The sequence below is a fragment of the Mustela nivalis genome (genome assembly GCF_964662115.1).
Source record: "Mustela nivalis genome assembly, chromosome: 4".
Classification (NCBI taxonomy): Eukaryota; Metazoa; Chordata; class Mammalia; order Carnivora; family Mustelidae; genus Mustela; species Mustela nivalis.
Window position 1 is genome coordinate 46,996,197 of NC_139023.1, and position 14,825 is coordinate 47,011,021.

The 14,825-nt window shown below is 45.3% G+C and overlaps 1 protein-coding gene across 2 annotated transcripts; it reads right to left on the reverse strand.

Moving 5' to 3' along the window:
* Positions 1–545: 545 nt before the first annotated feature.
* On the reverse strand, positions 546–12,061 carry SMIM20 (small integral membrane protein 20). Of its 2 annotated transcripts, none has more exons than XM_082726747.1 (3): positions 11,842–12,061; positions 2,038–2,094; positions 546–1,268 (listed from the first exon to the last, which is right to left on the reverse strand). In XM_082726747.1, exons 1-3 carry the CDS (start codon positions 11,948–11,950, stop codon positions 1,231–1,233), a joined length of 204 nt encoding a protein of 67 aa, XP_082582873.1. In that variant the 5' UTR covers positions 11,951–12,061; the 3' UTR covers positions 546–1,230. The 2 variants fall into 2 exon arrangements, with proteins under 2 accessions (XP_082582873.1, XP_082582872.1); XM_082726746.1 differs by having other exon boundaries at positions 546–1,237; positions 11,842–12,055.
* Positions 12,062–14,825: the final 2,764 nt, after the last annotated feature.

Genomic DNA, 14,825 nt, shown 5'->3' on the forward strand with positions numbered 1-14,825 from the left:
CAACTTCCTGGTGCCTCCTCCAAGGAAAATAGTGGCCAAATATACCCTGAATGAGTCAACTTCTTTTATTGGGTTATTAGCCGTAAGTCAATTAAATGTTAGGGAATGTCTACCAAAAAAATGATGCCTTTGGTTTCAGAACCATCAGTTTGAGTTCTTTTTGAGTGTAATCACATAACTGTGTCAGTTATCCATTAAGCAAACTCCCAGTTCACAATAATAAAATTATGTCATCAGGCAGCTCATCTAAAGAGAACCCACAGTAATGTGCAAGGCACTCTGGGAAATCTAAACACGAAAGAGGTGTCTCTTCAAAAGCATATAATCTAGTAAGGGGCCAGACAAAGCACTAGAGAGAAAGAGATAGAGAGAAAGAAAGAATTCTCACGCTCATTTCTGCAGCGGCTGGTGAGAAAGCTGGTAGAGCACGGCAACCAGTATCTGTCTCAACAAATTTGCTATTTACCTTTAAAATGTTTACTTGAACACAAACTGAGAAACACCACACAGTCAAATATCTTATCAAATAGAATCTAGTCAAACAGTGCTTCTTAGTGCGATTTAATGAGTTTATATAGGATTTAAAAAAAAACACCACTGTGAATTAAAAATAGATCCTTTTAATATACATATTTTCACTTCCGTTAACTCAACACTGATTTCTACTATGCATGCACAGTCACTGGGTTGAACTTGTTTCATATTTATTTATTTTCCAACATGCGGCAACAAGACGGCTAAGCTGAACTGTTATTCTTAAAGGGTACAATGTACCTTGTCCTCAGAGTTTTATCAACTTTAATGTTTCCAAAGAGCCCCATGAGGCTGCTCAGCACGCTGGCTTTTCACTGAAATTTCCTATTTGAAGGATGGCAAGACAGACTAGGATCTTCCCAGGTCTACTGGCTGCTTGCATTCACATCACAGCTTGGCTGGGAAAGCAGTAGAAACTGAATAGTAAGTAGATCTCCTCCAACCACAGCTGGGTGAGAGAGCTTCATTTTTAGAAAGTAAATCGAATCATGAAAACCTCCCTAATGGTGTGATTTGCTCCAGGGTTCTTTTGATACTTAAGAAGGGAAATATTAATCCTTGTGCACAGTACTCTTTATTTCCAGCTTCACAGAGTTTCTTCTCTAGCCATCCTTCTGCAGTGAGGCAATTTATTGTACTTGCGGCAGAATGGAAAGCATGAAGATGTCTTTCATAATCGAGGTGGTGATAGCCTTCTCATTTCCTGCCAAATGGATCAGACCACACTTTTAACCCTATAGAAAGAAACATGAATCAAAACAGGATTCGCTCTTAAACTTCCTACCACTTCCCTCAACTGCAAACAAGCAAAATGACATCAGAATTGAGTTGTGCAATTTCCATGTAGTTTGAGACAGTGCGGGCAAGCTGCCGGAAGCCTGGGATGCTACGGCTGAGCAGCCGTGGCCACCGTGAGACTTAAATGGCTCACAAATTGCCCCACAACAGGAAGCTATGTATCTGGCCTAGTCAAAACATAAATAATCATTAAAAAAAAAAAAGTTGCCCCGATTACAAGAGTTTTGGTTGATAAATTGGAAACCTCTCCTTCTCACCCAACTGGGATCATCTGAAAGTAACTAACCATTTCAGCCACAAAGGGAACTTTAGAGCTTCTGGAATAAAGCAGAATCCTGCCTCAATTAAAATAGCTCTCAAGTAAACAGCCTTTATTCCCGTGAGGGCAGGGTTTAACTAGGTACTTGGTCTGTCGATCTACAGGACAGCCATTCACCCTTGATATTCAATCCCACACTTGTCACATTTTTATGCCCATTTATCAAATGCACAGGAGGAAATGTGCCAACTCACAAACCGTATTTCGGGGTGAACTGTTAAAAATAAGTCTTGGGGTGGCTCCTATAAAATAGCAACTTCTGTGCAATGAAAGGCACAACCACACGCCAGCCTCTGCACTCAAAAGATTTCTTCCACCCAGGGCAAACACCGCCCCCCCCACACACAATAGCACAGATGCGATTCTGTTTTGATTTCTAAGTTTACCTGGTGGCTGCACATTTTCTTGAATAATACCGGCTCGATTTATGGCTTGCTCCTTCTCTGAAAAACATAATAGAAAAACTGCTTTTACAAAGGTGGGGGGTGAGCCATGGTGGTGGAAATCTTTCTATTTATGTGGGACAATGACATGAGACAATTCAGAAACAATATACACAAGATGCAAATACTCAAAGCATTTAGGTTATGGACGTCAGATCCTACAGAGCAGAAAGACTGGGTATTTTCAATAAGAGCAAAGAAAGCCGTACTTCAAAAGAAAAGCTCTCGACTAACATCTTTTCTCAGTGATCTCAGCATTTTGGAAAGGCAACAAAACAACAGAAAAAGAACAATTTTGAAAGAGCTGGTGGGCGTGATATTATGAGGAGAAGGCTGCTGAATTGAAGGAACAAGCACAATTAACAAGGATGTAGTTTCTATGTCTCAAATGTGCTCCGCTGAAGGACCAGACCCAGAGCTAAATATGCTATGTTTTTGATAGGAAATAGAGCAGAAAATTAATCTTTGGGTGGGTGGCTTTGGTTTGGATAATTGAAGCTTCCCTAATTGATTGCAGGTGCTGTGCCAATTAGTAAGCGTGTTCCAGCTACAGCAGCTCAGCCCATCTCTTTGGAGATGTCCAACAGGCAAGGGCCAAGAGAAATTGGGCATTTTATGTCTGTGGGCTTCAAGCATTCTGACACATCTTTCTAAGTGGTTTAGAATAAACCATAGGTCTGTGAAAACAAAGATTTATTATTTTAAGTATCTTGACAAACAAATGGTGACTTTTTAGGGGAAAGACTTGGAGCCAAAAGATGTTTACTACTAAATTATAGTAATTAAATGTTGTAATCAGACCTTTGTCTTAATCAGGCTGACACTGTTTCTTGAAATCCACATTTAGCTCTTATTTAATATTAGGCTGTTTCCTTTATTCTGGCCTCTGGATTCTCATAAAGTTACAAGAAGCATAAAGGTACAAGGAACAGGGATTTGCCAAATCGAATATTCATTGAACTCGCTTCTCCAGTGATGTGACAGAAAGTCAATCCTAAGTGACCTACCTGATAGTTTTATCAATGCTAAGTTTTGCTTTGGCAAATAAAACACTGGTCAATAAGGATTATGTGAATCTTAATATCTAATTCTAAGACAGACAGAGGGAAGACACAGCATAATGAAGCCCATTACAGACAATGGCCCGATGGTTTCCCTGGGCCTTTCTGAAAGTAGCAGGTAAGTGATAACCAAGACCCTCAGGACAAGCTATGCCAAAAAGCTTCTTCCATCTAGAGTGGATAATGGAGCTCTCGGGTGTCGGATTTTCTAATATGACTCCAACACAAAAGGTGATCTCATTTCCTAAGACATTAAACTCCTATAGGATTGAGCCCTCCTGTACTGTCAACATGTAAGTAAGGTCTCAAAGTACAGATGTGTCTCAGATATGCTCTTCGAAAATGCCAACCAGTGAAAGACTACACTGCCATCTATGGTGCCAGGAACAAAAATAGATACGCTTTTCCATGCCTAAAAGGTCCATTTGCCAACATTTTGGAAGAGGTGAATTTTTTTTTTATTTTTAAAGATTGCATTTATTTATTTTAGAGAGAGCATGCGCACACGCCAGTGGGGTGAGAAGCAGAGGGAGAAGGACAAACAGACTCTGGGCTGAGTGTGGAGCCCAATGTGAGGCTCCATCCCACGACCCTGAGACCAAGACCTGAGCCAAAAATCAAGAATGAGACACTTAACCTACTAAGCCAGCCAGGTACCCCTGGAAGAGGTGAGTTTTTAAAATAATAATAAATTGCCAGAAAGCTTTCTACCCATAGATCTAAGAAAAATCAGACAGCCGGTGTATTCAACACATTCTCCAAGAGGCGGGTACTGGGAAGACACTGGCAGACTGCCAAACACCAAAGGAAGTTGACTTTTGATAGCAAGGACAGAATGTCTAATTGTATCCTAACCTCTTACAATGCAACAGAAAACCAAGTGAAGAGAAAGGAATCCCTGTCTTCACACTTTCTTGCTAATTGCTAATGAGGTTCAAGAGAGGCTAAGGATTTATTTAAAATAGACCATAATCTCTTTATAATCCTTGTCCTTATGCAACCACCTCCGTTTTTTTGGCTTGGACAGCCAATTTAAACCGATTTGCTGAACTAGTTCCTATCAAGTGATAACCGGTATTAGCATCCTATCTACATTCCCTGGCTCTTTAATCCATTAATGTTTTATAAATATTCTAAAGCCAAAGCAGTCTTATATAAATTCATGATATAACACAAAGGCACTTTATAATTTGTGAATGTGGGATATGCTAAAAGGAAAACAAACTAGTCCTTCTGGATTTAGCAGTATGTCTTGTTGAAGTTGACAGTAAGTTTTTATTTTGTTATCATTAAAGAAAGAGCAAGTGTCTAGAAACCTCAGGAAAAGGGCAATGCTGAAGTCAGAGGTTTCACTATGTGAACAAGTCAGGATAAGCTAATTACTGACTTTTCAGTAGTGAGCATGTTTCTATCAGGAGTGAAATGATTAAGACGCAAACAGGCAATACTGGGCCTGGAGTTTCCTGATGCCTGTTAGAAAAGGCCCCACTCCAGTGTCTCAGCAAGCCCGACTCTGCCCCCTGGTGCTAAGGCAGTGGTGTGATTTGTAGTTTGAATTGAGGATCGTTACCTCTAATCAGAGGGCCAAAGTGTTATTATTATTAAAACTAATAATGCGTGTGGGCGGGCTGATTCTCCGACTGAAGTGACATAATTCACCTAATAATTTTGAAGTCTCTGGAAATGAAAACATATCTTGATATTAAATGTCCGTACTGTCTAACAGCTCTACTGTGTGACTTGTTACTTTCACATCCACAACCTCGCAGCAAAGGAAGACACTGTTCCCCAGCGCCCGCTGACAGCTGACTGCCTGAGTGCGAGGGCTTGAGGCTTTAGTGCAGGAACGGCATCTAGAAACCAAAAGCAGGTGCAGAAGGTCAGAACCCCGGCATCCTGCCCAGTGAGACAATGGCCTCAGGATCTCTCCCCGCCGTCTCCTTTTGGTCACAGACAGTTAAAAATAAAAGCAGCTCTTTAAAAATAAAAGCAGCTTGAAACCTGAAGTAATTGGACAAATGGCAACATTTGAGTATGGACTATATATGAGATAATAGCATTGTGTCAATATTAAATTTCCTGGCTTGGTTAACTGCATTGTGGTTATGTAAGAGAATGCCCTTGTTCCTAGGAAATCCAGGCTGCAGCATTTGGGAAGGAAAGCTCACAGAGTCCTGAACTTACTCTCAAATGGTTCAGCAAAATAACAAATAATTATATGTATAAGTAATTATGTAGGTATATGTGTATGTACGCAGGTATGTACAAATCTGTAACACAGCATTTTGGGGGAAGCAAATGCGTCAAAATGTGCGTTGATAAATCTAGGTGACAAATAAGCAAGGATTTATCGTACTATTCTTAGGTCTTTTTCTGTTGGTTTGGATTTTTTTTTTTTTTAATAACTGAAATACACAACTGCAAAACAAGTTTTTAGGAAGTCCTTACACTTCCTTGTGACTATTCTGTGATTACCTCTCGTACTTCACGTAACTTTGACTACTTCAAAGGACCTATTTTTAAACAGTAAATAAAAAAATTAAAAATTACTTTTTCAGTGTTCCCATTCTGCTGCTATTATCTCGACATGTCCTCTGTCTGCCTACGGATGGGGTCAACTAGGACCAGCAGCAGAAGGGACCCAAGAGCCATGGTGGCAAGTGTGAACCAGTGGCTGAGGGGGGCCAAAGGGCCAATGGAGGCACTCCTCCCAACACTAGAAACACTTTGGCTTCCTCATCAGAGAGTCTGGTTGAATCCAGAGAGCTCTGTAATGCCGGTTAGAAAATAAGACTTTAGTCTGTCCCTGTACTACTACCCTGGACTCCCCAGTGAAAGAAATAAAAAGCATATTCCAGCGCCTGGCATGGCATAGGGAAAATGCCCTTCCGAGGTAAGAAGTATTCCCAGGTCAAGCGATTTCTCACAACCCTGTTCCGACTCCTGACAACAGACTTCCAGCTGGGGCAGAAGGTGCAGCAGTAAGGCGACCCTGTGGGAGAAGGACTGAGGTCCCCTCACGGCAATCCTGAGATCCCGTGCAGCTTTCCCTCTGCTAGTACACACTCTGCTGTCTTCAAGGCATGAGAAACGGGGCATCATTAAGCAACAGACAAGGCTGCGGAGTCAGGCTCTAGTGTCCACCCAGCAGTTAATGTGCTCAGTGACTTTGGACAAGTCACCTAAGTGAGGGGATTGAAGGAGCATGGGTTTTCTGGCAAAACTCAAGATTTTATATTTCTGTGCATCTACTTAAAGTTAAAAATGAACAGGATCACCGAAAGCGATCCTATTCTGTCTCATCTCACAGGCTGGTATAAAATACATGTTATTTTTAAAAGGCCATATTCAGGATCACAGTCTAGTTCTAGGACACAAAGCCAGATTAGGCTCTGAGCTACAGCAGCTGTACTCTCCCTGAAATGGGGGCTCTTCCAACAAGCCATGCCATGCCAGCAGGATGAAAGCTAAAAATCATCACCTGGGATTCCTTCCAGGAGCACAGCAGAACTGTCCCCATACTTCCGGTTTAGGCTTGCTGACCACCAGTGCCAACACGGTCTCCCCAGGGCTCATTTTGGACTCAAGTGTCACGTGCAGAACTGACCTTGTCATCCCTGTAACACTTAGGAAAGTCTGGCTGAGTTAGTGCAAGAGCTGAAGATCACACTGAATGTCAACATGAAATCTAGTAAGGCAGTCTTGTCAGAGCAGCTTGCCTGCTTTTAAGGCATAGAAGATCGCCCTCATTTCATATTATCTAAGCAGCCTTCCCCTACTTCCCTGTTGCCTCAAGATGTCCGCCCCATGGCCTGGGTCCTGGCTCACCAGCATTAGTCAGACTGGCTCTGGTAAAGGGTCGGTGCTGACCTGACCCTCAGGCCCAACATGGGAACGTGGGTTCCTCCCTTGCCAGCCACAGGCCCTACTTCTCCAGGACCGGATGTCTGGCCTACCTTGTCCTGCACTTCCAAGAACTGTGGCCTTCTCCTTGGTCTGCCCAGAGTCCTGGGGAATACAAATGTATGAAGGATAGTTGGGAGAGGAAGACCCAACAAGAGAGGCTAAGAAGTGGCTGAAAGGCAGGAGCAAAAGAGCAAAAGGCAAGATGACTGGCAGTGGGGGTCGTCAAAGCAGCTCAGGGTGTTTCAAGAAGAGAACACTGTCTTCCTTCCAAGAGGCCTCTCTTGGGCCTCTCACACTCACAGATGACCAAGCTTCCTGTGTTATGAGAATGGAAGTTATCACGCAGAAGTGCCCACAAATTCCCAACATCAAACCTTATTTAGCTGCATCTGTACCTGCCCTTCCTCCTGAGCTGGTGGAAGAGGTGTCCTGCCTTCAATCCAAGACTTTCTACCTCCTGATCTCAAGATCCCCTACCACCCGTCACTCTATGGATTATCTTCATCCTTCTTTGTTCAGCCTTCTTGGCTGCCCCGTGTCTCCCTAAAACACAACTCTCCCTAGGCCCTCTGACCTGCTGCAAATACACTCTTATCATTCTCCTCTCCATACAAACATCTTTAAGTAGCTAACTGCGCAGAGCAGCCTGCTCTCTGCCCACCACCAAACCACTGAATGTATTCGTAACAAGCTAACTTTGACCTTCACCTTCTTTTTCATAAATCTACTGAATATTTCTTATCTGTCTCCAAGAAGCCCAATCCTGTTGACCATAACCCTCTTCATCAAGAGTTGTTTTCATGGGGCTTGTGACTGCAGCTTCTTCTGGTTCTAATCCTCTTGCCCTGGCTGCTCCTCCTCCATCCATCTCCTTCGATGGCTCTCTTTCCTCTGAACCAGCTCATCCTCCTCACTCCCAAAACCAATTCCTTCTTGTGTTTCTTAGTTAGTGACCAGTGCCATCATCTACTCTACTGCTGGAGCCTGGAAACTGTCATTCTCCTTCGTCTCCTCCCTTCCCCTGTGGACTTTACTTTTTAAATATAACTCTGCAATTCAGTACTTCTCCCCAGTCCTATAATCACCACTGGTTTGGGCTACAGTCACCTCTGCCAACTCTCCTGTGACCATAGCAAGTACAACCCTCCTCTATTTGGAAATCTTGTTGACTCCAAGTGAGAGTGGATCTGATCGTCTCACTCTCCCGATTAAAATACTTCCATAAGCCTCCACGGGTTAGACGCTGGGGACAGCAGAGGGCTGTGGAAGAATTTTAATCAAGCAAGCAAGAGGATCAAATTCAAAGAATAAATGGCATGACAACAGACTTTCTCAACAGCCGTGGGGAAAACTGGAGGTTCTAGACATTTTTCTGACAAACAAGGATGACTTTTGCCAGTGACAAACGCTCCTGAAAGAAATATTATCAGATGCATCTCAGAATGAAGAAAACAGACGGTGGAACAGAGTGAGATGTAGAGCCTGGTGAGTAAAGAATGCAGGCAAAGAGAAACCATCAGTGAGTGCACAAACCCTGCCGGTACTAGGTGACCCGGGAGGAATAAACACTCAGTGGCACATGTGGTATGAGGACCAAGGGGTTCTCCCCAGGTCTTTGTATATTTCCTAGGAGGATAAAGATACTGACTAACTTGAAACAGTAATCAGGGAAGAATAAAAATACAATGTAGAACTTTCAAAAGAATAGAGGAGAAAAAGCTTGAAGTTGCAGAAAAAGATAAAAAAAAGCTATAGAAATAGACAAACAGAAAACACAAGGTAAGATGGGGCAAATAAATATATCAGAAAACACATATGAAAATGAACTCAATCCAACAGTTAGGAGAAATTATCAGACTGGGTTAAAAAAATCCAGTTTAGGTTGGTTATGAGATTTGAAGACAGGTGCCAAGGGGCCCCTGGGTGGCTCAGTCAGCTGTGTCTGACTGTTCGTTTCGACTCAGGTCATGATCTGAAGGTTGTGAGATACAGTCCCGTATTGGGCCCCATTCTGTGGGAAGTCTGCTTGCCTCCTTCTCCCTCTGTCTCTCCCCCGCTCTTTCTCACTCTCTCTCAAATAAATAAATCTTTAAATAAATAAACAAATAAAGACAGGCGCCAAATCTAAGAGGATAAATACTAACTAATAAGAGGAAAATACTAACCAAAACAATGATGGTAACTCTAATATTGATAAAATAGAACTGGGGAGGAATAGCAGGGACAAAGGGGACCCTTCATATAATGATAATTGTAAAAAAAAAAAAAATCTCCAGAATATTCTCTATTGTGTGCACCTAATAATATGGCCTAAATATACCTAAGTAACAGAATTAAGAAGTTTGGTCTGGAATCAACATATGCAGAACTCTGTACCCAACGATGACAAATACTCACTGCAAGCACAGAAGGAACATTTCCAAAACTCACCTGTACTAAGCCACAAAGCAAATCCTGACCAATATCAAATGCACATAAGGTAGAAATGCAAATAAGGTAGAAATCAGCAACAAAAGAACAACCAAAAAGACTACTGTGGCCACTGAGTAGAGAATAAGTTAGTAGCTGGGGCCTGGCAGACGCAGGGAGACCAGCTCAGAGTCCAAGGAGCGAGTGAGGGAAGTGGGTCGGATGACAGTGGGGACAGTGAGATGGACCGAATGCTCTTACCATCTTGTCTGGTTAGGTACACCTGGCACCTAACACAGTACCAGGTATACAGTCATTGCTAAAATCCGAGTTATAAAAAATGCAAAAGAAGCTACATAGATACTGGTTCAAGCACTGAAACGAACTGCAGCTTCATCCATGGCCTGGTCACCAATACCTCACCTGCCAGGACCCGTTTACTGCCAGGTCCGACAGCCCTGCTTACATCTCGTTGTCTCACATCCCTGTCTTATGGCTCCCTATTTTTAAAACATTTTTGTGGGATGCCTAATATAAGCCATACTGGGTGTTTCTATACCTATTATCTCATTTAATATACCCCCAAACTTATAAATTGAGCCCTATAAACTCCATTGTTGGATGAAGAAGTGACTGAGCACACTGGTTGAAATCCCAGATCTGACTCATTGGCTGTGGGTCCTTGTACAGTCACTTAACTGTTCCATACCTCAGTCTGTCCACATATAAAATGGGGGTAATAACCACACAGCAGCTACAAAGATGGTTGTGAAAACTACGCGGGTTAATATATATAAAGTGCTTGGGGTGCATGGCACAAGTCCACACCTTCACCATTGGATGGACGAGCATGTCAGCCCATGCACATCCTGGGCGGGGTGATTCTGTTGTGGGGACTGTCCTGTGCACTGCAGCATCCCTGGCCTCTATCCACTAGATGCCAGTAGCACTCTCACACCACCCCACTCCACCCTCAGTTGTGATGAGAAAAAATGTCTCCAGATGGAACCAAACATGCCCTGGGGGACAAAATCGTCCCCAGCAGAGAGCCACCGCTTTAGTCTTCATAATGGAAATTTTCCCCAGCGGGACCCAAAGCATAGCCCCTTGTCCCAAGTTCAATTCTAGATGCCTTAAGAAGACAGCCTGGGGCATGGATCCAGGCAGGATGATGGAACCAGATTATGTGGGGCTTCACCCCACCCTCTGTCTACCCCACATGTGGTGCCTGGACATCGGCTGGAAGGCAGAATGCGCAGGGCCATTTCAATGCTGGGTGATGAAAGAAGCTACCAGGAAATGGGAGTGTGTACTTAAAAGGCTCTGCCTCCAGAAACCAAATGTTGTAGCATTTGTAACAGGCAGAGCGTTTACACAGAGCTTTTGCCTTCAAATCGCCAGGCTTTCAGCCTCTGCTAATATTCTCCAGGGGGCAGGGCTGGCCCTCTTCCATCTTCAAGATGATTCAGGTTTCCTGGAGAACAAAATGAGCCTCTAATGCCTAATATTTTCTCTCTGACAGATGGTTTCAGATGTATCAAAGTGCTAATCCTTGCTGAGGTATAGGTCTCCAGGAAGGAGAGTTTGGCTTTTAAGAATGATAGAACCTCAATGATTAAGGAGGAAAATTACTCCCAGGATATTCACCACTGTCATGTGAGCAACCCGTTTAAAGTGAAGGAAGACAGAAGAATCTGAAAAAAGACCTGAGGAAAACTCAAAAACCCAGGATACCAGTTTAGGTCTGAAACATTTCCCCTTCAAGCTGTCTCTGGGAGTGGAAATGGAGCGCAATAAAAACACCTTCAGGCTCAGGAAGATTAGGGCTCCATCTGCCTCCCTCCAATACCACCATTCCCGGCTTCCGAGTGTGGGGGCCGCCCTGCAGACACGGGGCAGGGCTGGAATATTCGCCTTCCAACTTACTAGCTCTGTGACCGTGGGCCTCAGTTTTCCACCCGGTGAAACGGGCATTAAAATACCTACCTCAAAGCGAGGTTGTGGATAGATCCAATGTTATGCCTAACCTGACACAGTCAGCGTTCCGCGAATGTTACCTGTGAGCATGAACTAGTATTTAGTGTCAACTTACTATGTGCCGACTGCTTTCGTTACCACCTGGGAGTCTCAATGGGGACTGAACGGTCTTATTTTACTGATTACAAACAGCAATTTACAGATGCGGATGCTGAGAGTACGAGAGACTGAGTCACACTTGTCCACGGTCCCAAAGCCGCACACAGCAGGACTCGAACCCGGGACTGCCTGACTCCCGAGCCAAGCTCCTCCCACGGCCCCACGAGCAGGTGTGGGTCGGAGGGGAGGGGTGTTACTGAGACCAGGCCACCGCGCGGGGTCACAGGTCACTCACGGTACTCCTCCAGCCGCATGAGGGGCCGGAAGTAGATAGGGTAGAAGGCGGCGCCGATCAGGGAGATGAAGCCGCCGAAGATGAGCACGGTGCGCAGGTTCCGGGACATAGTGCCCGGTAAGGGGTTGCCCCGACCCTCTGAGAAACCCGCACACGAGTCGCTGCCCTTCGCGCCGCCGGGCCCTGACCCCACCCGGAAGAGGCGGAGCTGCTTTCGCTTCCGGGCCTTGGAGGTGGGGCTACGGGGAGGGCGGGGCGAAATCGTGCAAGGGTGGGGCCGGGGGCGTGGCTATGGGTGGGCGGAGCCGGGCGGGAGCAGGCGCGGGGCGTCGCTGCCCCTCACCGCTTCCCCAGCGCTGCCTCGTTGGAGGTTACGCCTGCGCAGCGCCCGCGTCGTGGTGAATGGGGCTCTTGCTTCGCTGGATCCTACGGGTCCTCTTCTGACCCCTGCGCAGCCCGCAGCCCCGTTCCCCCTAAGTGCACCATTCTCCTGACCTCTTTTATCACCCACTCCTTTATCAACCAGGCTTCCTCATTCTACCCCAACCCTACCATTTGATTTTAGTGCCTTCCTACCTCAAGCTGCGTGTTCTCTGTGACTCGCTGATTTAAACCTCAAAATATCAGTTGGCCCATTTTACAGATCAGGGAACCCCGGCTTGGCCGCGCGGCTTTGCACAAGTCATTGGGTCTCCTTGAGGACTGTTGGAAGAGATGAGAGACGAAGGGGCGACTCGCCTGTCCCAGGACGGCCTGCAGGGGGCTTCTAAACGGAGCCACAGGGACTTCTGGACCAACAGTAGCAGGAGAGCAGTGTTGTTTCAACGTCTAAACTACAGGGAGATTTGCTCTGACTCCGTTTTTCTATCCCCCTTCTCTCTCGCCGTTCCCTCTTGCTGAATGTCTGGGTTACCAATGAGGTAGGGATAAATACGGTCAGTGCAACTCAGAGAGCCAGTGGCCAGTGCAATTGATGGGATCTTAGGGTTTTGCCTTAATGCCACTGAAGATAAACATCCTGTTCCCCTTCCTATGATTCTCATTCTCCATCCTTCCGGGTGGGCTGTGGGAGCATATGAGCTATCCAGAGGTATTGAGCAGCTGAGAGTAAGGTTCCTTGGGCCTTCACTCAATCTTTTATAGATAAGAATGCTACCAGCAGCTGGAGGCTGGGGAGCAAGCCGACATTCATCCTGACCCCAGCAGTATTAGTGAGTCTGGAAAAGATCTACGATCTTTCTGAAACGGTGTGGAGAGCACAGGTTTCCTCTCTCTCTGTAGCTTTGTAGTTGAGTCAAGCTACTGTGTAATTCTGTGGTTCCAGAAGCATATAAATCAGGTGTTCGATCTGTCAGCAGATTTATGGACTAACTGCCATGCCCCAAACACCAGACAAAGTGCGACAAGGGATACCAAGATGAGTAAGATGTGACCCTTGCTCTCTGGGATCCTGCCACGTGGATGAAGAGACAGGACATCTACATAAAAAGATAACTAATGACCCGGCGCAGCTTGTTGCCAATGAGTGATAGGGTCATGCGGGCTGCAGAAGTTCAGTGGAGGAAGACAGATAACTATAGGGTGAGGTGGGAGCTGCTCCGAAGCTAGCAGGAGCTTGTTAGGGGGAAAACAGAGGACTTCCCTGCAGAGAGGGGAGCTGGGATGCATGCTTTCTGTCATGTGATATAAAACCCCCGGTGTAGTGTGCCTTTGTCATTTTAGCAGCTCAGCCTCCACTTACCTTTCTGTTAATCGCCCCGGAATATCTTTTGGCAAACGCCTCCTCTCCCATCTTAGTCCGTGAAACTGGGCTTCTCCTCGGTGCCCCCTGCACCCCGCTGATTTTTTTTTTTTTTCCAGCTCTGAGAGTTAAGTATATAACCAAGCCTGACCAAGCTCCCACACCATGAGGATCAGTCAGGACAGGGCCCAGGCCTGATCACCCAGTATCGCTGCATCCTCCTGGCTACATGACTCACGTTGAGCCAGTCATAGTGTTTTCCAGCTGCTGGAAATCTGATTGAGGATTTGACAGGACTGGATGCTGGAATCCCTGGGCACCACCATTTAGAGACTAGGAATGAGGACAGTACGGCTGAAGGAAAGCTAGGGGAGTAGAGAGAATCAGTTGCTGACATTACATTTGAGCTCCTGGAGGCAGCTGTACCTGAAAGGGATTCACCTTTGGACTTCCTCAGTAACATGAACCAATGAGGTTCCCTCTTCACTGAAGCCAGTTTAGTTGTTTTTTTCTGTTTGTTTTTTAACAGTAGGTGTTCCAGAGGAAGTTACCATGAGTATGATTCCATTTGCTTTAACAATTCTTTGAGCTGCAAGTCAAGGATTACCCTATTTTATAGAGCAGGTCACTGAGATCCAGCTACCTTTCTTAGGGTCACACACCATTAGCTGAGCCAGGACCAGGCTTTGGTTTTCTTGATTCCTAATCTGACTGGCTCCTCCTCCCTGAGACTAGGCTGTCTCCATGAACAAGCTCTCCAGGATGGCTGGATGAACCCTACCCACATCCTGAAAGCCAGGATGTCCTCATGAGCCATCAGCAGTGCCTCCAAGGCAGACACGGACTCATGTGGGACAAAAGAACCACCCCCCTCTCCAAGTGGCAAGTAATCTGGTGGCTTCTCTGTCCCTTCATGTGAATCTAAAGGGTTAAGTCTGACCGGTGGCCAGGCCACAATCTATACAGATACAATAATCACCTTATTTGCATCATCACACCAATAATTAGTTACCGAGCACTTGCTTGCCACTGAGTCCTACCAAATCTAGGTTCATCTCTTTGGTCCCCATGTTCTCCTCATTTCTGAGGATCCCACTGACTCACAGATTCAATCAGCAAATACTTATTGTGTGCCAACTCCAGCAAAGCATTGCACTAGTTGATTGGGAACACGAAAAGGAAACATCAGCATTTGTGTATTTGACAAAGGTTTACTGAGCCAAGCACCATGTGCCAGGCACAT